The 26,303-nt window shown below is 39.5% G+C and overlaps 1 protein-coding gene across 2 annotated transcripts in view; it reads left to right on the forward strand.

Annotated features, from left to right (window-relative positions):
- LOC121290298 (guanine nucleotide-binding protein subunit beta-4) overlaps positions 1 to 26,303 on the forward strand; it is a 79,229-nt gene that overhangs the window by 25,349 nt on the left and 27,577 nt on the right. For both annotated transcript variants that reach the window (XM_041210601.1, XM_041210591.1), the window contains exon 2: positions 18,787 to 18,888. In XM_041210601.1, coding sequence (XP_041066535.1) covers positions 18,832 to 18,888 — 57 coding nt within the window. In that variant the 5' untranslated portion in view covers positions 18,787 to 18,831. The remainder of the gene's footprint in view (positions 1 to 18,786; positions 18,889 to 26,303) is intronic.

The following is a 26,303-nucleotide window of genomic DNA, read 5'->3' on the forward strand; positions in this document are numbered from 1 at the left end:
TTGCCCTTGATATTGTGTCTGATTTACTTTCTATTACATTGATACTATCTGTGGGGTTGCATGATTGATCCAGCATTAAACAGTAATAGTGTAATTGTCAACAGTGACTAATGTAGTGTTAAATCAGCAAAATTTCCAAGGTGGCGCCGACCTTAAAAAAAGTGAGTCACAATGGGCAGAATGCTTTCCTTCTGTGCTGGTGCAGTCTATGATTTCTTTAGCATTCTAAAACTATTTAGGGCTAATTTGTGAAAGTGACCTATTAGTTGAATTTCTAGGCAATCCATTGTTGAGTTACAACTTGTTTCTAGGATGCTTGCAACTTTGGGAACTTATTTTTATATTCTGCCTGACAAAGTGACTAGACCAGTATGGCACAATTAGGGTCACACAGTCATTATGGCGCCGGACGAGGCCATTTGGTCCATTGAATCCATGTGGGCTTTCTGTCGAGCAATTCAGTCAGCCTCATTCCCCCACTCTATCCCCATTGCCCTGCAAGTTTATTTCTTTCAAATCCTCATCTAATTTCCTTTTTAAATAATTAATGATCTGTTTCCACTTGTGTCCTAAGCAGCAAGTTCTAGTTCATTAAAACTTGCTATGTAAAAGCACTCTCCCACATCCCCCTGCATTTCTTTCCCAAAACCTTAAAATCTGTGTCCCCCTAGTACTTGCACCATTACCTAATGCAAACAGCTTTTTTTGCCTATCTTGGTTCTTGCACCATCAGCTAGTCTGATTTTTTTTTTTGGCCTGCCTCACCTAAACCTGCCATACACCTCTTTCAAACCTCCCCTGAATCTCCTTTTTCCAAGGAGAACAACCCCAGCTTCTCCAACCTAATCTTGTAAGCAAAATCCTTGGAACCGTTCTGGTAAATCTCCTCTGAACCCCCTCAAGGTCTCCCCATCCTTCCGAAAGTGGTGCCAGAACTGGATACAGTACTCTAATTGTGGCCTAAGCAGAGCTTTATAAAGATTCAGCATAACTTCCCTGCTTTTGTACTTAATACTCTTATCTGTGAATCCCAAGATCCCATATACTTTGCTAACTGCTATCAATATGTACTGCCACCTGAACCCCAAGATCCTGTCCTGTGGCACATTTTAGAATTGTGCTGTTATGTCCATCATTGTTTGCCATACCAACAAATTTGGCATAATTGACAAACTTTGGAATTTTACTCTGTATTCCAATATCGAGTCATTTATTTAAAAAAAAAGTGGTCCTGGCTCTGACACTTGGGGAACACCACTGTATACCATTCTCCAATCTGGAAAAACAACCATTTACCATGACTTGCTGTTTTCTGTCCTTAAGCCAATTTTTTTAGTCCTAGTTGACACCATTCCTCCTATTCCCATGAACCTCAGTTTTGATAAGCAGCCTTTTTTTTGGTACTTTGTCTATGACAACATCCATTGTGTTTGCTTCATCAACTTTCTCTGTTAGCTGTTTCCTGAAATCTGGAGAATTTAATGAGGCAACTGCAGGGCTACTATGGTGCGATTAAAGAAGGAAGTATGTCTTGTGGTTTTATTCAGTGGCTCTCAGTATTACTTGGAGAGATGTACATCTCTTAAAGTCTTGGGAAAACTATTGACAGTTTAGTAGAATATGCATAGTCGTTAAGCTCAGTTGGTAATTGAACATTTCAATATCTATTGAGCCTTAAATTTAAATAGTGCCTTTAATAGATTAAAAATTGCCCTAGGTGTTTCACTGGAGCGCTATCATACTAAAATTTGGCATGGAGCCACATGACTGTAATGTTGGATGCATCTGCAGTTGAGAAATTTACTGTTGGAATACATCATTTTTTCCTCTTCTCCAGACAAGCCAGCAGGCTAAGCAATAACATCAGAAGGTTTGGAAAATTGACATTCATAATTCTAAACTTCACTGGCTTTTTGAAGCATAAATCGCTAAATTGGCTATGTCAGAGTAGAAAATGAGCAAATTAAAATACAAAAGCAAAATACTGCTGGTGCTGGAAATCTGAAATAACAACAGAAAATGATAGAAACACACAGCAGGTCTAGCAGCATCTGTGGCGAGAGAAACAGACTTAACATTTCAGGTTGATTACCTTATGAAGATGCTTCGTGTTGCTTCCAGAACATTCTAGTAAAGACACTAACAGTGGCAACTGAGGAGCAGCAGAGACGGCGTGGGTTTCAGGTGGACAGGATTAATGTGGTTGAAAAGCTTCACCTACTTGGACAACTGCATTTGGACAAATTTGTGCTAAGTAATCCTGGTATGATTACTTAGTGCAGTTTGCGATTCTATTGGATGTAAATTGGCATTGTGCATTATGAATCTGCCTTTGATTTAGAATCTTTCACTGGCAGCTTTATTTTTGGGCTAGTGGTTCAATGTTTTTTTCTTGTGCATGCCAAAAGAAAGCTAGTCCTCCCAAAACATCTGGGTTGTGTGTCCTCAGACTGCAAGGAGATGATTAATATAGTTCCAATCTGATGTTAGAATGCGTAGGTTGCTTGACGGAATCATTAGGGATACAATAAAGGGGCATGTCAGGGACATCCAGCATGGCTTGGAAAATGTATGTCTTATCTGACTAATTTGATTACATTAAGAATTTGCCAAGATACATTGGATGAGCAAAATCCGATAAGGTACTGCATAAGCTGCATTGCTCCAAGAATGAAGCTTTGGGTATATGTTTGTAAATGTGGCCCATATGCCTTATTGCTGTGTCATGTGCAAAACTTGACATTAAGGATAGGAAACCTCTAGTATTGTTTTTCAAAATGTTGCCCAGGTTACAAAAGTCTGATGACTGGCATTATGATGGGTATTATAAGAATGTCTGACTTTTTTGAAATTTAATGTTGTAATGGTTTTAAATCAACTTTAAGTTCTACAATTCAGGCAAAACTTTATAATGGTTTAACTTCTACAGTTTGCCAAGCTCTTCCTAGGGCATCCCAGTGGTGATATAAACATTCTATTTATATTGTTATCACAGTAATTGCTGTTAATGAGTGTCAAGTGTAGTAATGTAAGACAGTGTGATAGTTGTGATTACATTGAAACATGACAGTACTTGCTTTTAGTTTTCTAACTGACACTGCGGAAGGCTGTTTTGAAAATCGAAAATCTGATGTAAATCAGCGGGTTGACTTTTTTGGCTTGTACAATAGTTTTGTGAAGCCATTTTATACAGATCATGTTACTGTTGAGGTCAGAATAAGCAGTGTAGCAAATTTTAAAGGTTTCACTACATTGGTTTAATTTTCTTTTGCTGCTATGCAAGTCTGTGGTATTAAGGGCACTTGCATGAAGATGATGCATAATATAATAAAGCTTAGAATTTGGCAGCCTTTATATTGCACTTACAGCCTGATTCAAGGCCCTAAGTCCTGCAGTATAGAAAGGTTATTGCTCCCTGGTTACACTACATACAACCTATTGCAAAGAGGTGCGGTTTATAGCTTCCTGTTTTTATAATTGAACTGCAGTAAAGATACCTAGTTTCAAAACTTTTCCAGAGTGACATTGCAACAATCACCATTCAAGCTCAACAAGTCAGGTTGCACTCAATCCAGCTTCCTGTTTGTCCGAGGGAAACTAATTGATCATAGATCATTTATGAATTCTGATGAATAATGTTCTGGCTGGTTTCCACAATTTTTCACAACTTTTCTTACCCCTCAAAAAGAATAGATTTTGGAAACGTGTGTAGATTTAATCTTGGAAGCATACATTGGGGTTGGTGCCTAATGTTGCATTTATCAAAAATAAATCTTCTGGAGTTTTGGCAATGTTTAATTTACTTTCCCCTTGCATCTGCCTCTATTATATATTGAGGATGTTCAAAAATTCTAGGATATGATCTTATAGAACCGTCCTATTTAAAGCTATTTTTAGTGATAAATAAAATTGAAAAATGGCTTTGGCAGATTTTTGCATCCTTAACAATCCATAATCTAAAAATTCCTTTGTACAGCATTTTAGAGTAAGTATGGTATAGGCCTGGTCATAATTTCCAATCCCATAATGGCAAGTTGTGAAATTGAAATTAAATAATTATAGTATTTTATCTCTTGCACAACACAAAATATTATGTGTACAAACTAACTAGTTACCCTGCGCTTTAAGTGCCCCATTATCTAGCTGTCTGGACAACTACCCAAAGTTATGTTAGAAGGCTGAGAGGAGATTTGACAGAGATGCTCAAGATCATGAGGGGGCTGGACAGAGTAGATACAGAGAAGCTGTTCCCACTCTTAAAAGGATTAAGAACAAGAGGGCACAGATTTAAAGTGACTTGCAAAAGAAGCACGTGTGATGTGAGAAAAAACTTGTTCATACAACGAGTGGTTCGGATCTGGAGCACACTGCCTGGAAGTGTGGTGGAGGCAGGGTTCAGGGTTCAATCGAGGCATTCAAGAGGACATTAGATGATTATTTGAATAGAAACAACGTGTAAGGATATGGGAAAAAGGCAGGGCAATGGCACTAAGCCATAATGCTCATTTGTAGAGCTGGTGCAGACATGATGGGCTGAATGGCCTCCTCCTGTGCTGTTAAGATTCTGTGATTTGCTGTCCTGCCGCTGACTGAAGGGTCTGAAGATGCTGCAACACCACCACTGGCAATGTAATGTATTTACATACTCAGTATGCATTATGAATGTAGGCACAACTAGTGGACATATGAAAAAATATGAGACTTTGACTTTGAAATGGGAACTAAATTTCTCTGGTCCAATTATTCCCTGCCCTTTAACCCTGCTTTACATGACTCTGCTTGGTGTCAGCCACCAAAAGGAAAATAGTAATTCTGAATTGATATATAATTCCTCTCCTCTCAGGACTAGCTTGTTTGGTATGTCCCAAAATCTCAAATTATGAATATAAAAGGTTATAAAAGTTCAAAGGTGATTATAGTTTTTTTCCTAATTGGTAATCTGGATAGGTGTTTTGAAAAATATGTATTCTAATGATTTTTCAACCTTCTCCCCTAAAATATTTAATTTGGAGCCTGCATCCATCATGATACAATCTATTAATAGGTTACATTAGATTGAAGAAGTAAACACTTTTTATTTGAACAGTAGCCACTTGGCACATGCCTCAGCTAATTTATGCACAGTAATGTCCTATAAACAGTAAATGAGGCATATAACCAGGTCATCTTTTCTGGTGGTATCAGTTGAGGGCAGAATGCCAATCAAGACTTTGGGACAGTACTTTCTGTCGCACCACAGAATCTTTTTACTTGACCCGCAAAAGCCTCAAAACCTCAATTTCTTTTGCCCTTGGTCTTTTTTTTGCTGCATCCTATATTGATTCTTCCCAAATTGAGGCTCAGTGTAAAGCAAAAGCATATTTTCATAATCCAGCCAGAGCAGCAGTTGGGGCATCACAATTGGTATCAATGACTCAGTGAAAATAATTGCTGCTCTAACCCATGTATACTGACTCCACTTCCATGTCTATTTTGAAGACTGGTTTGGGATTGTCTATGATGGCCCCACATTCTTGTAGTCTGTTGACATGCATGTGTTGTCCATTGGTACTGGTGTGCTTGGAAGTGCAACTCACAGTCTGTCATTTCAGATGACAAAATTGGGGGAAGGGAATAAAACATGCTAACCCAGAATGAAAAAATAGTATTTTTTAGGGGTAAATCAATTGAATGTTTAGATTCTTTGAGCAAAGATAGTAAATTTGGTCACAAAATAAGATATTGCTTGCATTAAATAGCACTTTATTAGATTATCCATTTTCCCCATTTTATATCTAGGTGAGTGAAAATTAAAAGTATTGCATCATTAATTGAAATGTGAGATTTTTAATTGGGCATGCCCAATTTTTGGGCATAAAGTGGGTGCTCTCAAATTGAAAGACACCCATTCTGCTAGATTTCCACATACTTGCATCTATTCAGATTTTACAATTGAGATTTTGGTATGGGAATTGCCTGACACTTCGAACACAAGAAATAAGAGCAGGAGAATACCATATGGCCCATTGAACCTGCTCCACCATTCAACATGATTATGGCTGATCTTGAGCTTCAATTTCACATTGCCACCTGCTCCTCATATCCCTTGATTCCCTGAGAGACCAAACATTTGTCTCTATCATCCTTAAATATATTCACTGATGGCGCATGCACAACTTCTGGGGTAGAGAATTTCAAAGATTCACAACCCTTTGAGTGAAGAACTTTCTCTTCATCTCAGTCCTAAATGATTGGCTCCTTATCCAAAGGCTGTGTTTGCATGTTCTAGATTCCTCAGCTAGTGGAAATAACTTCTCAGTATCTAACCTGTCAAGCCCCTTCAGAATTTTGCATGGTTCAATGAGATCACCTCTCATTCTTCTAAACTCCAGAGAACATGACCCAATTTACTCAGCCCCACAAGATAACCCTCTCATCCTAGGGACCAATCTAGTGAAACGTCACTGTACTGCCTCCAATGTAAATGTATCCTTCCTTAAATATGGGGACCAAAATTGCGCACACTATTCCAGGTGTGGTCTCACCAAAGCCCTATACAGTCGTAGCAAGACTTTGGGTGGATACTTATCAATAGGTCCTTATTCCTAAAAATTCTGTAATCTTGCATGGTTTCCTTCTCCTACACGTGTAAACTAGGTATTGAGGGTTCATAGATGTTTCGAGTGTTTTAATTGTTACATTGCAAGATTATCGTTGAAGCTCTGTCTCCCGCACCGTATTGCTGTTCTGGTCCAGAAAGATGCACTGCAGCTTCATGGGCGTTAACTCTTTAAGATTTCTGATTGTGTGTGAGCTAGCGATAATTGTAACTACTAAACATGCTTCATATAAATCATTATTGGAAAGCCATGATAGTTCTTGTATCATGACTATTGAGTGAAAGTTATTGAACTGTTTCATGACTTTGTCCTTCTGTGCAGAGTGATGGAAGTGGCATTGGTGTCACTTCATTCTATGTCCTGGGCAGTTATTGTCAGGTGAGAGAGGACCTGCTACTGCTGTGTGCTAAAGAAAGCTTCCTACAGAATGATTTCAGTGGTCTCCTGAGAACTTAGCTGTTCTTTTCTACGTTCACAAAAATATGTTTTTCAAAGCCCACAATTTGACAATGATCCTCTAAGTGCTCTCCTCCTTCCTCCTTACCACGCAATCCATGGGTATTCCCTACAACTGAATTTTACACCTAAACTAATGATCCTGACTGGAAGCTTGGAATACCCATCTTGTAGTTGGACTTGTGTTTAATTGGAATATCTTGGTAATCTATTTCTCTAATTCCACATGGCGATTTCTTGATCCTGGACTGTTTTAATGAACTTCAATCAACCAACCCCATTTTGTATTACATCGAGGAAGACAGATAAACAAACCTGCATTTATAAAGTGTCTTTCACGAACTCAGGACATCCCAAAGCACTTTATAGCCAATAATATACTTTAGAAGTGCAGTCGCTGTTGTAATGTAGATTATGCAGCTAATTTGTGCACAGTAAGCTCTCACAAATAGAGCTAACCATCTTATCTGTTTTACTGATGTTGATTGAGAGATAAATGTTGACTAGGACTCTGGGGATGACTACTCTGCTCTTCTTTGAAATAGTGGCCAGGGATCTTTTACGTCAGTTTGGGACTTGAACTCTTAACCTTTGGACTCCGGTAAGTGTGTCACCTAATGAGTTTATATAGCTGTTGTTGAGTTACCAAATCTTGCTCCCTTTTTCTTTCCTCCCAGAAACCAGCATTTAGTGTCAGTTTGGATTATTGCATGACCATTCCTTCAGCCCACTGCAGATTTTGAGCTCCCAAAATGCATCAGCATATTCATATTCTTGTATCAAGCAAGTAAAATGTTTTATATGCAAAGGAATACTGTCCATCAAATTCACTGAATTTGCTTCCAATGTTTCTAGTAGTAAGCACTAACTAAAAGTGGATTTGCAATTTTGTGTATATAGGAATGATACTGAACTTAGCATGTGCAGATTAATTTTATTATTGAAGGGCCAGATGTAGTAAAACTGCAGAATGGTTCATTTGTTGTGTGGTGGGACTAGAGAAACTTCATGTCAGCATTTGATTTTGGTTTGGGCTTATTTGAACAGTTGCCCTTTTTAAACTGTGTTGTGGAACTGAATGTGTATTTTGTTTCTTGTCAGTAGTGGTACCTGTAAACCTCCGGGTCTTTTTTTTAACCTAAGCCCATCCCTTTTTGGATCATGTTTTTGGAATGCACAGCATTTTGTAGCTTTAAAGCATTTTTGACCTTTTTGAGAAATGCTGATGAAGGAAAGACCCTTTAGTACTCCTGTGTTTAACAACTTGAAATTTGTTATTATAGCAAAAATTTTTATTATAGCAAAAAGTTCCTTAAGGGGTTAACCGAGGATTATGCCTTTCATAAATGTGTTAAAATAATTGCATAGTTAAATGCTTGTTTAGAGTAAGACTTTCAACAAGCAGTTTACTTTAATGCTTCTGTTCTAGCTTCATAAAATATGATTGTGATTAGTAATTTACCTAGACATTACAGCACTGAACAGGCCCTTTGGCCCAACCAGTCTGGTTTGGTGTTTGTTCTTGTTGTGAGCAGTAGTCCTAATCTTGTGTCCTCACTCTATTCATATCTCTTTATCTGCCTTTCAACAACAACAACTACTTGCATTTATATAGTAAGATAAAAGCAAAATGCTCTGGCTGCTGGAGATCTGAAATAAAAATGGAAAGTGCTGGAAAAACTCAGCAGGGCTGGCAGCATCTACGGATAGAGAAACAGAGTGAACGTTCTGAGTCCAATATGACTTCTTCAAAATTGAATTTTGAAGAGTTATGGTGGATTCTATGTGAACTCTGTTTCTCTCTCCACTGGTGCTGCCAGACCAGCTGAGCTTTTCCAACCCATTCTGTTTTATTGCATTTATATAGCACCTTTTAAAGAAATAAAGTGCTTCACAGGAGCATTATCAGACAAAGTTTGACATTGAGCCATGTGACATATTAGGACAGGTGACCAAAGTCTTGGTCAAAGGATAGACTTTAAGGAGGAGTTTAAGGAGTGATTTCCAAGCTTAGGGCCTAGGCTGCTGCTGCTGAAGGCACAGCCAACAATGTTACAATGATGCTCAAGAGGGCATATTTGGAGGAGTGCTGAGATCTCAGGGCTGAAGCACTGGGGGAGGTTATAAAAACATGATCTAACCTATTAAATGTTTGCATGGTCTCTGCTTCAGTCATCGAACTCCATATCCTCAGCCTCCTTTTTTTAAAAAAAATCCTGTTATATGCTCTAAATCTCATGCATTTAAGGTTACAAGATTTAAGATCAAAAGGTGGTGGTGATGGTTTGTGTGTGTGTGTGTGTGTGTGTGTGTGTGGGGGGGGGGGGGGGGTGGGGGGGGTGGGGGGGCGGGTGGTGGGGGGTGGTGGTGGTTGGGCAGGGGAATAAGGTGTAAAGTAGTATAGAATTGAGTATACACCCACCAGTTTTAGTGAGGTGATTGAGTCCAAATGAGTGTAGAATATTCCTCAACTTAATGGGAGAGTGTGACAACAGATGAGTGTTTATCCCCAAGGCAGATCTGGCAAGCTTGGCAATTGAGTTATTTTGGCATTTGACTTACTCGATAGTTTTCAGTCAATGGCTTTTATATGTCAGCGACTGTTAAAGAGTGATGTCGACGTAAATAGAGTAAGCATTGTGTTTAAGAACTTGGTCATTTAGGATCATAGGATGAGCAGTGTGCAAATGAAAGACTGAAGACAGTCCTCATGGTACTTGGTTGAAAATTCTGTCATAATTTTGTCATTAGTGAGCATCCAGAAAGGCACTGACATCACTGTATATGAAGTTCTGCAATCGGGTCACAGGCTGATTATTTATGTGAAAATTGATGTTTAATTGCTGGAACTAGAACCCGAAGGAGGCCATTGATTTGGTACCTGGGTGAGCTGATGCTGTTGGTCATGTGTGCTCTGAAATGTTAACAGTTTAAACAAGCAGGTGGCTAATTAGGCAGGACTCTTTTTGCTGGAAGTCCAATATGCCAGATGGTGTCAAAAGTGATTTTTGCTCATGGAAGGCAGCACAAGTCTTGTGGTTTTTCTGACAGCTTTTTTCAATGAAGATAGTTATACTGAGTATTTGGTCCCGAAGTACTGCAGCCACTGTAGAAACCAGCAGGACCTGAGCTCAGTGAAGCATTGACTACTGAACATGTGTACAGTACTGAGGATCAGTTGCTCAGGCATCTTGAGGCAAGCACTTGAAAGACTTGGTTGGCAGCTTGCCACTAACTATGGGGCCCTGTTTGGCTTGAGTGTGTCAGTGACCTTTTCATGGTATACTGCTGCTGGAATTCGATCTTGAAAGACCGCACAAATGAAGAAAAATAATAGCCAACTAAAGGCTTGTGGACCAAAGTTCTTCAAAAGCTCAGGATATATGTTGCTTGTGGCTGCAGTACCAAGTTCCTTATTCTTCAACAGAACTGAGTTATGAAGTATGTGCGAAGGCTAGCAGAGGTATTGATTCATGCATCTTGACGAATATATTTATCATACTTTCTACTCTATTTTACTGCAGTAGGTAACTGGCAATGGCATTTGTTGACCAAAATGACCCAACTGTGCTGGTGGATGTTGAGCAGCGCCTAGTTAACAGAAGAGGCTCCAGCTTTTGTGACTTAAAGTAAAGTTCACCTGGGGTTGACTGTTCACAATGGGCTCGATGAGCAGCATCAGATGTTTAAGCCTGCAATATCTATGTTGTGAGATTTCTTGTACAGTTTCAGTAGTGCAACACGGTCTTTGTTCAGGCACATTATGCTCAAAGGGTTCTGAATTTGAAACAAAAACAAAAATAGCTTGAATTTGAAGGTAGGTTTAAAAAAAACAATGTCACAAATGCTTCCTTGATTAGGATGTTGTGTTGTGGGATAAAAAGAAAGACTGTTGTGTAAATTCAATTCTTACAAGACCTCAAGGCATCCTAAAGTACTTTGCAGCCAATTAAGTACTTTAAGTGTTGTTACTGTTGTAATGTGGGAAACATGGCAACCAATATGTGCATAGGCAAGTCCACAAATAATAACACGATAATAACCAGATAATCTATTTTAGTGATGTTGGTTGAAGGATAAATATTGAGCAAACAACAGGAAGCCCTCCTTTACCTCTCTCTTTTCTGTTATTGTATCATCTTGGTCTACCTGAGAGGTTGGATAAGTTTGGAAAGTCATTATGCATTGGCAACTGTTTGTGACCCAACAGATGTCAATGAAGTTGCCTTGATTTCCCATTTTGCTGAGCATTAGATGCCACATTGTTTAGGGTTGTGGATCAGGACAGTAGCGTTACTACATGCCAGCTTTGCAACTGATCAGCATCTTTGTTGAAATGTGAGTAACCTCAATCTGTCTGATTTCTATCTCTAATTTTCTTCATAATCCTCTAGAAACTAGGAGCTCTGGCCTCAAAATCCTTTTGTATTCTTCACTGCTCTCCTTTACCTCCCTGATATTCAATTCTTCATAGTTACCTCCCCACTGATCTATATCAGACGTTAACTCCATCTGTAATCAGCCTGTAAGGTTCCCAAATGACACTACTGTTCATTCCAAACTTACAAAAACAAGTACAGAAACCAAAACATAGGAGGTAAGATACAGACTGGCGATAAAGGGAATGTAATCGGGTGAAATATGGCAAATGGTGCTCCCAAAGATTTGTACTGGGGCTTCAGCTTTTTCACCACGTAAGCAATGACATGGATTAAGGAATAGAGTGTTGTATGCACATTTAGATGATACTGAATTACCGGGCACAGTAAATTATGTAGATAGAAGCAGGATGTTACAGAGAGACACAGACTTGTTAAGTCGATAGGCAAACTTTGGCAGCTATTGTTCATTATGGGGAAGGGTGAGGCCATCCAGTTTGAATACTGGATAAAGGTAAATCAGGATACTTTAATAGTGAGAAACAAAGATACTTGGGTAAGATGCGCAAATTGCAAAAGTAGTTGATGGATAGAAAAAGTTATCGAAGAGGCTAATGGAATGTTGCCCTTTGTCTTGAGGCTGGAACACAAAGATGAGTTTTACTTCAGTTTTTACTTCACTTGTACAGAGCTTCAGTAGGACACCATCTGGTGTATTGTACTCAGTGTTGGTGATGGACCTCAGGAAGGATATAATGGCCTTGCATTTATGTAGTGCCTTCAGGATACTCAAACCTGGGATGTGAGCATTGCTGGCAAGGCCAGCATTTGTTGCACATCCCTGATTGCGCTTGAGAAGGTGGTGGTGAGTCATCTCCTTAAACAGATGAAGTACTTGTGAGGTGTACTTTTGTAAAGTAGGAAACGTGTCGTCTAAAGCACATAGAAAAATCGCACCCCTCTATGTGATGACCATATAATATATTTTCCTAATGGTGGTTGAAGGATAAATATTAGCCAAGGGAGAAACTCCCTTGCTCGGATTCAAAGTAGCCATCAGATCTTTTATGCCCATCTAAGGATGCAGATAGGATGTTGGTTTAATGTTTCATCTGAAGGACTATTACTTCTGAGACTGCACCATTCTTTCAGTATGCACTGAAGTATCAGCTTAGATTTAATGCTCAAGTCTCAGAAGTGCTACTTGAATCCATAGCCTTTTGATTCAGGTGAGAGTACTTCAGCTAACTTTAAGAAGGTGCAGCCCAGATTACCAGAATACCGGGGTTTAGATATTTAAGCTATAAAGCCAGATTGTATAAACTTGGCTTGTTTGCTAAAGTATAGAAGCGGGGTTATCTGATTGAGGTGCATAAAGCTTTAAAATAATTTGATACAGTAAGTAAGGAGAAACTATTCCCATTGAATCCTGGTTCCAATTGTATCTATCTAATTGTAGCAAGAGTATCACTTGCAATGGCTTCTCTTTCTGCTCTGTTACTTTTATACCCCAACAATCAATGCTTGGTTCCCTCCGACTTCTCATCTGCATGCTGCCTCTTAGCAACATCAGTATTGTTTTCATGTATATGCAATGAGTCTCTTGACTCATCCACTGTTGCTAAATTATCAGTCTGTTTATCTAACATCAGGTACTGGGTGAGCAGAAATTTCCTCCAATTAATTATCAGGCACATTAACGCCAATTGTCTTCTGTCACCAATCTGTTCCTTCGCTACTGATTCCATCCCTCTCTCAGCAACAACCTGAGGCTAAATTAGACTGTTGCAACTTTGGTGTCATATTTGACCCTAAGATTAGCTTCCGACCACATAATTGCACCATTACTAAGACCGCCTATTTCCACTTTTGTAACTTCGTCCCTGCTTCAGTTCATCTGCTTCTGAAACCATCATTCATGCCTTTGCCACCTCTAGACTTGATTATTCCAATGCACTGCTGACTGGATATTCACTTTCTACTCCTGCAAACTTGAGTTCATCCAAAGCTCTGCTGCCCATCTCTTTACTCAGACCAAGTTCTATTCACCCACCCATCATCCCTGTGCTTGCTGGTCATCTTTGCCTCTTGGTCCAACAGTGCCTCAAGCTTAAAATTTTCATGTTGATGTACGCAAGTGTTTGGGGTGAAAATGAATATTGAGATCAGTTGCTCGACAATGTCTATTACTCACTTTTTAAATTACTAATCAAAAAATATAATTGACTACATCTGGATTCTGAATTAGTTATACAAGTTTTTGTTTGCAAGGGTGTCCTTGTTTAATACTAGTCACAGGAACAGGCATTTCAGCTCTAATTGTGAATTGGAAGTATGCTAATTCTGTCTTTAAATGTAATAGTGAAGATCTCCTAAATCAAAATGTTCATTCAATGTGTTTTGGTGGTTTAAAATCTTCAGAATTTGCAACATCTAAAGGCTCAGGAATGAGTATTGCATTCAAATATCCATACTTTGTTGCAAATTTCTTGCAGCCAACTTAGAACATCAATTTTACTACAGTATAAATCCTTAAAATGCTGTATTGAACTATCTTCTCATTGTTGAACTTCAGAAGACTACAGATGAAGAAAATCTGAAATACTACTGAATTGCCATTTTATTTAAAAAATCACTTAGTTCCTGAAATTATCAGCTGCACTTATATAGTTATAAGATGTGACACAGCATGTATTGTGCTTGGACTACAGAATCTAGGAGATTGTGGATGGTGAAACTGTCCCAAGCAAACATGTCTGCAGGAAATGTCTTCATCTCCAATCTCTCTCCTTCAGAGTCATTGATCTGGAGTGTGATTTGGAGTGACTCTGACACATAAGGGAGGGAGGGAATTTCTGGACAACTTTATCCAGAAGACAGTCACACTGCAAAGGAAGACACTGATTCAGGAAAATGAGGATGTGACTTCCATGGAACTGGGTAGCGGAGATTTAGGGGAAATTTAGAAAGAGGTCCTGCAGACACTGGTACTGTCCAACAGATACGATATACTCACCACCTGTGAGGGTAAAGGGAAAGATAGGGGAGGACAGCCATACTGTAGACCAAGACACTGTGGCTCAGAAGGCTTCCTAAGTGGTGGTTGGAGGTGGAGGCATGAGAGCAAAAATAGATATGTTGTAGTAATGGGTGACTCTCTGGATAGTCTCCTCTGCAGCCAAGATTGAGACTCCCAACGGATGTGTTGCCTACTTGATGTCGAGATGAGAGATATCTCAGTAGTTAGAGAGGAACTTGGATAAGAAGGGCTAAGTCCAATTGTTGTGTCCCATGTTGGAACAAATGACATGGGTAGAAACAGCGAGGAGGCTCTGCTGAAGGAATGTCAGGAGTCACATTCTAAAAAGCAGCACCTTGAGGGTAATAATGTCTGGATTATTTCCCTAGCTACATGCAAATTGGCATAGGTGCAGATGGATCAGAAGAATTAATATGTGGCTAAAGGGCTGATGTGGGAATGAGGAGCTCATTTTCATGGGAAACTGGTACCAGTTCTGGGATAGGAAGGAGCGGAACTGATGGGATGGGCTCCATCTGAACTGGGATGTGACCTGTGTCCTAGCAGTAAGGGTAAATGGAGAGGTGGCAAAGACTTTAAATTAGTGAGACGGGGGAGGGAGCTACACGAAATGTAACCTGACTTAATAAAAACAAAACAGGGCAGGAGAACACTGGAAAGGATAAAGTCAGGAAGGCCAGCAATGACAAGGAAATAAATAGAATTATAGAACAGGAATCTAAAAAGATAGTTAAACATAAAGTGAGAGGAAATCCTGTTAAAATTAGTTAAAACATCTGTTGAGCAGTGCAAACCTTGTCTAATTAAATAGGGGAGCTGGAGGCAATCCATGCGTTAGAAGGAATTGGACATAAGAATTCCTGAGATGTAGCTACTGAAAAATCAGGACTGGGAATTAAACACTTGCAGGGTAGACATATTTGGAAAAAGGTGGAGAAGCTGTACTTACTTGAGATAATAGTGGCAGTAGAAAAAGGGACATGGCTATCAGCAAGAAAAAATGGAATCCGTATGGGTAGAGATAAAAGGTAGAGCCTACAGACCATCTAATAGTGGAAGGGAGGTGGAGGAAGAGATATGCAGACAAATTATGAAATTGAATGATAGACATCAAGTTATAATCATGAGTATTTTCAACTACCTCAATATTAATTGGACAGAAAACGTAGGTTATGGGGATAAGGGAATGGAGTTCCTACAATGTGCACTGGACTGCTTTCTAACCCAATATGTGAAAACAAGGCAAGGTTCACTATTGATATTAGTAGTGGGGAATCAACCAGAGCAAAACTAGAGAAGTAAAAGTAGGGGAATATCATGGCAATAGTGACCTCAATATAATACACTTTAATATGATAGCAAAAGACATAAGTATAACAAAATACAGAGTATTTGGCGAAAAGCTGATTTTGGGGGACTAAGAATATAACTTGGAAAAATGTAATGAGAACAATATTTTAGAACAAGAGATGTAGAACAACAATGGGAAACATTTAAAAACTATTCAACAAGAGTGCAGGAAAAATATACTCTGCTTAAAGGGAAGAACAAGCTAAACACTAGTGGGACTCCATGAATTAATAAAGACATAGGGAACAATTGCAGGTTAGGAAAAATGGATACATTAGGTGCATAGAGAGCAGGGGAGTGCATGACAAAAGAGAATATGAAGAGATTAGGAGAGAAGTAGAAGAAGAACACCATTAGGAAGACAGAAGAACTGTGAAATTAAATTATCAAGGAACGTGAAGCAAAATAGGGAAATATTTTATAGGCACATCAATTAAAAATAAGGCTGAAATGGGATTAGGACCATTAAGGAAAAGATAGAATAATACTACAGGTAACAAAAATGGTGGAAATATTACTTTGCTTTGGTATTTTTCTTCATTCTTTTCATAGGATGTAGGCATTGCTGGCAAGGCTAGCATTTGTTGCCCATCCCTAATTACCCTGAACTTAGTGATTTGCTGGGCCATTTCAGAGAGCAATTAAGAGTCAACCACAATGCTGTGGATTTGGAGTCACTTGTGGACCAACCAGGTAAGGATGGCAGATTTCCTTCCCTAAAGGGATATTAGTGAACCAGATGGTTTTTTTTTTTCAGCAATTGATAGTTTCATGGGACCATTACTGACACTACATTTCAAGTCCAGATTTAGTAGTTGATCACATTTAAATTTCACCAGCTTCCATGGTGGGATTTGAAACCATGACCTCAAGGGCACTAGCCTGGCCTTCTGAATACTAATTCAGTGACATTACCATTATTGCCACCATCTCTCCATTTACCAGATAGACAACATTGAACTGAAGAGTAATGAGATAAATGCATTTAAAATAATAAAAATGGAACGTGTCGAATAAACTAATCAAACTCAAAGGATAAAGCCCTTGATCCAGATAGATGGCACCCATGCATTTTAAAAGAATCTAGGGAAGAAATAGCAGAGGTAGTACTACACATATTTAATGATTCGTTAGAAAAAGGTGTAGTGCCGGAGGATTGGCGGGATAGCTAACTTAATTCCTAAATTTAAGAAGTGGGTTATAGCATACCCAGAGAATTATAGACCAGTCAGCTTAACATCATTGATAGGAAAAATAATGGAATCCATACTAAAACAGAGAATAGAAAAACATCTAGAAACAAATATAATAATTAATAGTCAGCATGGATTTTGAAAGGGAAATCCTTGCTTGACCAAACTTGTTAAATTTTTTGAGAAGGTAAGGGTGTAGACAATGGAAATGCAGTAAATGTAATTTATCTGAATTTTCAAATGGCCTGTGTTAAGCTGCACTGTAATAGACAAATGAATAAGGTAGAGAATGTGGAGTTTGGAGACAAGTAGCAGAATGGATTGCTAACAGGCTTCAAGACAGGAAGCGGAAAGTGGGAGTAAAGGGTAACTATTCAGAGTGACTAAAGGTGGGAAGTGGTGTTCCACAAGGATCAGTGCTGGGACCACTTCACAATTTATATGAAGGATTTGGACTTTGGAATCAACACAATTTTTAAATTTGCAGATGATAGCAAATTGGGAGCATAGTCAATATTGAGGAGGATTGCAACAAATAACAGGAGGATATTAAGCTTACAGAATGGGAAAATACTTGGCAAATGAAGTTCAACATAGATAAATGTGAGGTAGTACATTTTGATAGAAAGGATAGGGAGGTCATTTATTGCTTGGAAAATGTGAGTTTAGGTGGAGTAGAGGAACAAAGGGATCTCGGAGTACAAATACACAATCACTAAAAATTGTGCCACAGATTAGTAAGACCATTAAAAAAAAGCAAACAAAGTTCTAAACTTTACTTCTGGAGGGATAGAATTGGCAAGTAAGGAAGTTTTTCAAAAGCTATATCCAACCTTCGTTAGATGACCCTTAGAGTATTGTGTGTTTGTGGCCGCCTTATAAAAAAGAATATAGTGGCACTGGAGATGGTGCAGAGAATATTTGCAAGAATTATATCAGAAATGTGTGGGTATACATATCAGGAAAGAATGAACAAGTTGTGTGTCTCTCCTCATGGTAAAAAAGGGCTGAGGAGTGAGCTAATAAAGACCTTTTCAAATTATAAAAATATGAAATTTGATAGAATGGCTACAGAATGGTTCAACTTGAGGAAGAGCATAAGGAAAGGATGTCAATATAAGACAGTCATTAAGAAATCCAATAAGGAACTCAGAAGAAACTTCTTTACCCAAAGAGTGGTGAGAATGTGGGACTCATTACCGCAGGGAGTGGTTGAAACAAATGCATTTAAGGGGAAACTAGACGAACATATGAGGGAGAAAGGAATCTATGGTTACGATGTAGATTTTGATGAGGAAAGATGAGAGTGGTCTTGAATGGAACATAAAGACTGGCATGGGATGGTTGGGCCATATGACCATTTCTGTCCTGTATATCGTATGTAATCCAATGTGTTTGTAGGATAATGTGCTTTTCTTAAGGACTTTGTTTGATGTACTGTATTGTTGGTACTGTAAGGATAGTTGTAATTTTCATCAACTTGGTGCTTGTCAGTGGCGCAAAAAAGTGAATTCCTTAGTACTTTGATTTCTGATTTGAAGATGAAGCTATATTGAAAATCTATATATTTTTAAATGTAGTTGTGATGAGAAGCAGCCTTTCTACTGTGGGGTGAGGAGTGAACCTTCATAAGTGTTAACATGTTTGTTCTAACAATATCCTCAGAAGCATTATTGCATTGTAATAGATCATAGTGCGCAGAATGTAACCCTTTTTGTGATAGCTGAATGAATTTGAATAGTGCTGACTAAAGTTGTTTTGCATTATAGATCTCTTTCGTGATAGTGTGGACATCTTGATATCAAGCCAGGACAATGAGTGAACTGGAACAGTTACGGCAAGAAGCAGAACAATTGCGGAATCAAATTAGGGTAAGATTCTCCATCAACTTTGCATTCTTAAATTCAATTAAGGGCATAAGAAGTAATAGCAGAGGAGGCCATATGGCCTCTCAAGCCTGCTGCACCATTCAATAAGATCGTAGCTATTTTGATTTTGGCCTTAACTCCACTTTTCTGCCTGCCCTCTTAACTCTCGACTCTCTTGTCAATGAAAAATCTGTCCAACTGAGCCTTAAATATATTTAATGACCCAACCTTCACCTCTCACTGGGGAAGAGCAGTCCAAACACTAATAACCCTCTGAGAGGGAGACCCCTTAATTTTGTTACTGTGTCCCCCTAGTTCTAGATTCACCTCATGAGGGGAAACATCCTCTCAGCATTTATCCTGTCAAGGCCCCTCAGAATCTCTCATGTTTCAATAAGCTCACCTCTCCTTCTAAACTCCATTGAGTATGGGCCCAACCTGCTCAACTTTTCCTCGTACGACAAATCCCTTCATCCTAAGAGTCAGCCTAGTGATTCTTCTCTGAACTGCCTTCAGCGCAGGTATGTCCCTCCCTCAGAAAGGTGACCAAAACTGTACACAGTACTCCAGTTGTGGTTTCAACAAATCACTGTCCAGCTGTAGCAAGACTTCGCTACTTTTATACTCTGTGCCTTGCAATAAAGGCCAATGTTCCATTTGCCTTCCTGATTATTTGCTGTAGCTGATTGCTGACTTTTTGTGATCCATGTAAAAGGACAGCCAGGTCCATCTGTACCACAGCATTCTGCAGTCTTTCTTCAATACCATAAATAACATTCTGCTTTTCTATTCTTCTTGCCAAAATGGACAGCTTCACATTTTCACACATTATGCTCTATCGGCCAATTTTTTGTCCACTCACTTACCCTACCTATATCCTTTTGTAGACTCTTTGCATCCTCATCACAGCTTACTTTCCTACCAATCTTGTATTGCCTGCAAATTTGGCTACAATATTCTCAGTCCCTTCATCCAAGTCATTAATATAGATTGTAAATAGTTGAGGCTCTAACAATGATCTGTGGGACACTCCGCTGCTTATAGTTTGCCAATCTAAAAATGACCCATTTATCCTGACTGTCTGTTTCCTGTTAACTAGCCAGCCCTCTATCCTTGTGAATATATCACACCCAACACCATAAGCTCTTATCTTATGTAGTAACCTTTATGTGGCACCTTATTGAATGCCTTTTGGAAATCCAAATACACTACATCTACTGGTTAATCTTTATTCACTCTGCTTGTTACTTACAGAAGAAATGAACCTAAGTTAAAATGTCACTTGTGACTGAAGAAAGATCAAAGTCCCATTATTTATTATTATAGTTTGTTAAATTTGAAGTTACATGATGTTTCTGAATGAAATTGTTCATGAGTATAATTTAGTGTTCCAAATTCCTTGAAAAACTAAACTTCTATCACACCCAATATCCCTTGCCCTCAAAAGTTTAATGTTTTTTTTAAAAAGCACATGATTTTCAATCCTTCCACTCCAATTTTATTTCTGTGTCTTCCCTTAAGACAGCCACTCATATTGAGATATAATTCCATAGACAACAACCAAGGGTACTTAACCATGGTTACTGCTTTGGAAATCCTCTGAACTGAGCCCAACCCTCTGCTGGTGCAGCATCCTTTATTTAAACTTCCAGTGAAGGTTGCTGATGAGATGCAGGATTCTTGGCATATCATGATCTAGGGCACCCACCCATAAGAACAGAGGGAATCTTGCTGCCATTCTGGCTGAGATTAGCTAATTTAATTTGGTTGAATGGAAAGTGATTTATTTTAATTAAGATTAACAGACCTGTGTAAATGCTGTTAAAGTTATGTCGATGTGGCAGGTCCAATTAAGATTTTGGTTGGTGGTGTCCTTTAAAATGTTGTAAATGGAGGTCTTGATTCTGCTTTTGAAGCTGGGGGGACATCTGGACCTTTTTCTTGTAACTCTTTCGAGTACAAACCCATTTCCATCTGTTTCAGATGAAGTTACATTGTTTCATTGTTTGCCATTGTGAGATTTGAACTCTTGCTCTTGGGGTTACAAACCCAGTACCATAACCACTTGGCTATTTAGGCCAAGCAAACACGTTTTTTTTTCCATCTGTTCCTATTCAGATGAAATTACATTGTTTCATAGTTTGCCATTGTGAGATTTGAACTCTTGATACTCTTTTGAGTAAACCTGTTTCCATCTGTTTCAGATGAAGTTATATTGTTTCATAGTTTGCCATTGTGAGATTTGAACTCTTGATCTTGGGGTTGCAAGCCCAGTACCATAACCACTTGGCTATTTAGGCCAAGCCTACCTTTTTCTTGTAACTCTTTCGAGTACAAACCTGTTTCCATCTGTTTCAGATGAAGTTACATTGTTTCATAGTTTGCCATTGTGAGATTTGAACTCTCGATCTCAGGGTTACAAACCCAGTACCATAACCACTTGGCTATTTAGGCCAAGCTTTAACAACTTGTAACTCTTTTGAGTACAAACACGTTTCCATCTGTTCCTATTCAGATGAAGTTACATTGTTTCATAGTTTGCTATTGTGAGATTTGAACTCTTGAGCTTGGGGTTATAAGCCCAGTACCATAACCACTTGGCTATTTAGGCCAAGCCCTAAATAAACACGTTTCCATCTGTTTCAGATGAAGTTACATTGTTTCATAGTTTACCATTGTGAGATTTGAACTCTTGATACTCTTTCGAGTACAAACCTGTTTCCATCTGTTTCAGATGAAGTTACATGTTTCACAGTTTGCCATTGTGAGATTTGAACTCTTGATCTCAGGGTTACAAACCCAGTACCATAACCACTTGGCTATTTAGGCCAAGCCCACAAACACATTTCCATCTGTTTTTTCAGATGAAATTACATTGTTTCATGATTTTACCATTGTGAGATTTGAACTCTTGATACTCTTTTGAGTAAACCTGTTTCCATCTGTTTCAGATGAAGTTACATTGTTTCATAGTTTTGCCATTGTGAGATTTGAACTCTTGATCTTAGGGTTACAAACCCAGTACCATAACCACTTGGCTATTTAGGCCAAGCCTACCTTTTTCTTGTAGGCGATGGTCATCACTTGATATTTATAAGATGTGATTGTTACCTGCTATTTGTCAGCCTAGGTCCTGCTGGTATTGGCTGCTTCATTAACAGTAAAGCAAGCCACCTGTCTAGAGTCAACAGTTGTGAAATAGGGCTTACATCTATCTGTCTATGTCTGAATTGCATGGAAACTCATTTGGCCTGCTCCCAAGTCCCAGTATTTTCTCAGTGTTGTCTTTCTTGGTTGTGATGAGAGCGTACAAAATCACTTGATCACCGAAAAACAATTTTCTCATCAATTTCAAAAGTTAAAATGTTCAGAAACAGTTTATACTTGCCTAATTAATAGCTAAACATTTGACTGTTAAACTGATTCAAATTATAACCAGTTGTGTTGATTTCAATGTCCTGGCACCACTAAGTCTGTAGCCCCATAAGTATCTGCCCATGTTCACTGAGATGAAATGATTATATGTCTAGAGATGATATGCCCATGTTTGCTGCCTGTTTCTTATTGATGTGCTGCCATCGGTGACACTATTTAAAAAAAAAAATCAGGTTCCACACCTAACTCTGCCTCTCCTGACCTTTCCACTACTTCTGGGTTAATTCTGCATTTGCTTTTCTTTTAGTGGAATATAACCAATGAATGAGATGTTAATCAGAAGTAATCTGCAATTGACTTGAATTAAGTACCGGGAAAAGTGAACCGATGTCTGCCACAAACTCCTCTAAATGGTCACTGACTTGATCCCCGTCCCTGATGACTTGGCCACCTCAGCATTCTATTTGCCCCTGAATTCTTGCCCCATATTTCCTCTATCTTGAAGACTGCCTTCTTCATCTCTGTAATATTGTCTATCCCCATCAGCCCATATGCTGAAACCTTCACCCATTATTTCGTTACTTCTAGACTCAATTATTCCAGGCTCTCCTGGCTGACCTCCCATCTTCCAAACTGTGATAAACTTGAACTATTGCAAAACTCTTTCCGTTTCCTAACTCATCACCCATGTGCTCACTGACCTACATTAGCACCCACTTCATCTACACCTCAAATATAAAATCATTATATTTTAAATCTCTCATGGTCCCTCTTTCCTTCCCTTTTTTTCCTGCATGCCTGCCCTCCTCTGTCAGTGCTGTTTGTTCATTTTGGGCAACAGTTACTGCCAGCACTTTGAATCGGCAGCCATCTATTTCTGGGTTACTTGAGATCATGCCTCATCTGCTGCTTATCTTCCACTAAAAGAAAAGCAAATGCAGAATTGACTGAAAGTATTTGCAGAAAGCAAGAGAATTAAACATACGGGAATATGACTGACAAAGAAACAAAAACTAGACAGTAGAATTGAGATTTGTTTAAAAAAAATTTCAGCAAAGGGACTAATGTAAGAATGAATGAAGTAACCAAAATTTCGATTACAGATTGCATTAAACCTATCATGATAGAAAGCAACAATTTTTCGACTGCACAAACATGTAAATAATTTTAGGCAGGTTTCTTAAATCTTGCAACTTAACTGTTTATCAAAAGCACTGCTTTTTATGTTGAAACAACGGTTGTAACTTATTTTACAAATAGTATAAAATAAAAACAAAATTCCGGAAAAACTCAGCAGGTCTGGCAGCATCTGTGCAGAGAGAAGCAGAGTTAATGTTTTGAGTCTGTATGACTCTTCTGAGCTAAAGAGAAGTAGAAATGTGATGGATTTTCTACTAAAAAGGGGGTGGAGCAAGATAGGAAGTCAGGGATAGGTGGGAGCTAAGGAGAGATTGACAAAGATGTCATGGATACAAGACAAAAGGAGTGTTAACAGTAGTGGTAAAGACTAAAGGAGGTGCTGGTAGTAGCATAAAGTTAAGAGCAGAATGTGTTAACAGCAGAACAAGGATCAGTGCTCTGTGAAAGCACAACGTAGAAACCAGTGACAGCTGGCCCTGTGGAGGGGGTGCGGGGTGTTGGGGAAAAGGATAGAAAAATGAATCAATTTTTATTTAACATTAATAAAAACAATTGGATTAAAAAAGGCAGTAAAGATGGAGGAGAGAGTTCTTGGTCTGAAGTTGTTGAACTTAAAGTCCAGAAGGCTGTAAAGTGCCTAATTGGAAGATAAAGTACTGTTCTTCCAGTTTGTGTTGGGTTTCAGTAGAACATTGCAGCAGGCTAAGGATGGACATGTGGGCATGAGAGCAGGATGGTGTGTTGAAATGGCAAGCGACAGGAAGGTCTGGGTCATACTTGCAGACTGAGAGAAGGTATTGCGCAAAGTGGTCGTCCAGTCTGCGTTTGGTCTCCCCACCGTAGAGGAGACTGCTTTGGGAGCAATGAATACAGTAGGCCAAATTGAACAAGGCGCAAGTGAAGCACTGCTCCACCTAAAAGGAGTGCTTAGGGCCTTAGACGGTGATGAGGGAGAAAGTAAAGGGGCAGGTGTTGCACCTTCTGCAATTGCATTGGAAGGTGTCGTGGGAAGAGGATGAGGAGTTAGGGGTGATGAAGGAGTGGTGTCACAGAGGGAATGGTCCTGACAGAATGCTGATGGGGGGCTGTTGGGAAGAAATAGTGTACTTATTATACCTTTATATTGGAGGGGTGAAAAACAATGAATGCATGAAAGCTTGAAGGGGAATAAGAGGAGTGAAGGTACTTTATTTATCCTTTAGTTGCATAGCCCTCATCTACATTTTTTAAAATTCATTCATGGGATGTAGGCTTTGCTGGCTGGGCCAGTATTTATTGCCCATTCCTAGTTGCCCTTGAGAAGGTGGTGATGAGCTGCCTTCTTGAACTGCTGCGGTCCATGTGGTGTGGGTACATCCCCAGTGCTGTTAGGGAGTTCCAGGATTTTGACCTAGCAACAGTGAAGGAATGAATGGCAATACATTTTCAAATCAGGATGATGAGTGACTTGAAGGGAAACTTATACGTGGTGGTGTTCCCATCTATCTGCTGCCCTTCTCCTTCTAGATGGTAGTGGTCATGGGTTTGGGAGGTGCTGTTGAAAGAGCCTTGGTGAATTCCTGCAGTACATTTTGTAGATGGTACACACTGCTGCTACTGTGGGTTGGTGGTGGAGGGAGTGAATATTTGTGGATGTGGTGCCAATCAAGCAGGCTGCTTTGCCCTGGATGGTGTCAAGCTTCTTGAGTGTTGTGGGAGCTGCACTCATCCAGGCAAGTGGGGAGTATTCTATCACACTTCTGACTTGTGCCTTGTAGATGGTGGACAGGCTTAGGGGAGTCAGGAGGTGAGTTACTCGTTGCACAATTCCTAGCCTCTGACCTGCCCTTGTAGCCACAGTATTTATATGGCTAGTCCAGTTCAGTTTCTGGTCAATGGTAATCCCCAGGATGTTGATAGTGGGGGATTCAGTGATGGTAATGTCATTGGGGGGATGCGATGGTGTAGTGGTATTGTTGCCGGACTAGTGATCCAGAGATGCTCTGGGGACCTGGGTTCGAAACCTGCCATAGCAGATGGTGGAATTTGAATTCAATAAAAATCTGGAATTAAAAGTCTAATGATGACCACGAAACCGTTGTCAATTATTGTAAAAGCCCATCTGGTTCACTAGTGTCCTTTAGGGAAGGAAATATGTGGGGCTTATGGTCTGGCCTACATGTGACTCCAGACCCACAGCAATGTGGTTGACTCTTAAATGCCTTCTGAAATTCATCAAGTCACTCAGTTGGAACAAACCGCTACAAAGTCACAAAAAAGGAATGAAACCAGACGGACCATCTGGCATCAACCTAGGCACCAGAAACGGCAACGTCCTCCTTACTAACATCTGGGGGCTAGTGCCAAAATTGGGAGAGCTGTCTCACAGGCTAGTCATCCTCATGGAATCATACTTTACAGTAATATTCCAAACACCACCGTCACCATCCGCAGAGGTGTTGGCACAGTGGTATACAGTTGGGAGGGAGTTGGCCTGGGAGTCCTCAACATCGACTCTGGACCCCATGAAATCTCATGGCATCAAACATGGGCAAGGAAACCACCTGCTGATTACCACGTTCCGCCCTCCCTCAGCTGATGAATCAGTGCTCCTCCTATTGAACACCACTTGGAGGAAGCACTGAGGGTAGCAAAGGCGCAGAGTGTGCTCTGGGTGGGAGGCTTCAATGGCCACCACCTAGAATGGCTCCATAGCACAACTACTGACTGAGCTGGCCAAGTCCTAAAGGACATAGCTGCTACACTGGGCCTGCGGCAGGTCGTGAGGGAACCTACAAGAAGGAAAAATGCACTTGACTTCATCCTCGCCACCCTGCCTGCTGCAGATGCATCTGTCCATATCTCGGTAGGAGTGACCACCGCACAATCATTGTGGAGACAAAGTCCCAGCTTCATGTTGAGGA

The sequence above is a fragment of the Carcharodon carcharias genome, chromosome 2 (assembly GCF_017639515.1).
Source record: "Carcharodon carcharias isolate sCarCar2 chromosome 2, sCarCar2.pri, whole genome shotgun sequence".
In the NCBI taxonomy this organism is placed as follows: Eukaryota; Metazoa; Chordata; class Chondrichthyes; order Lamniformes; family Lamnidae; genus Carcharodon; species Carcharodon carcharias.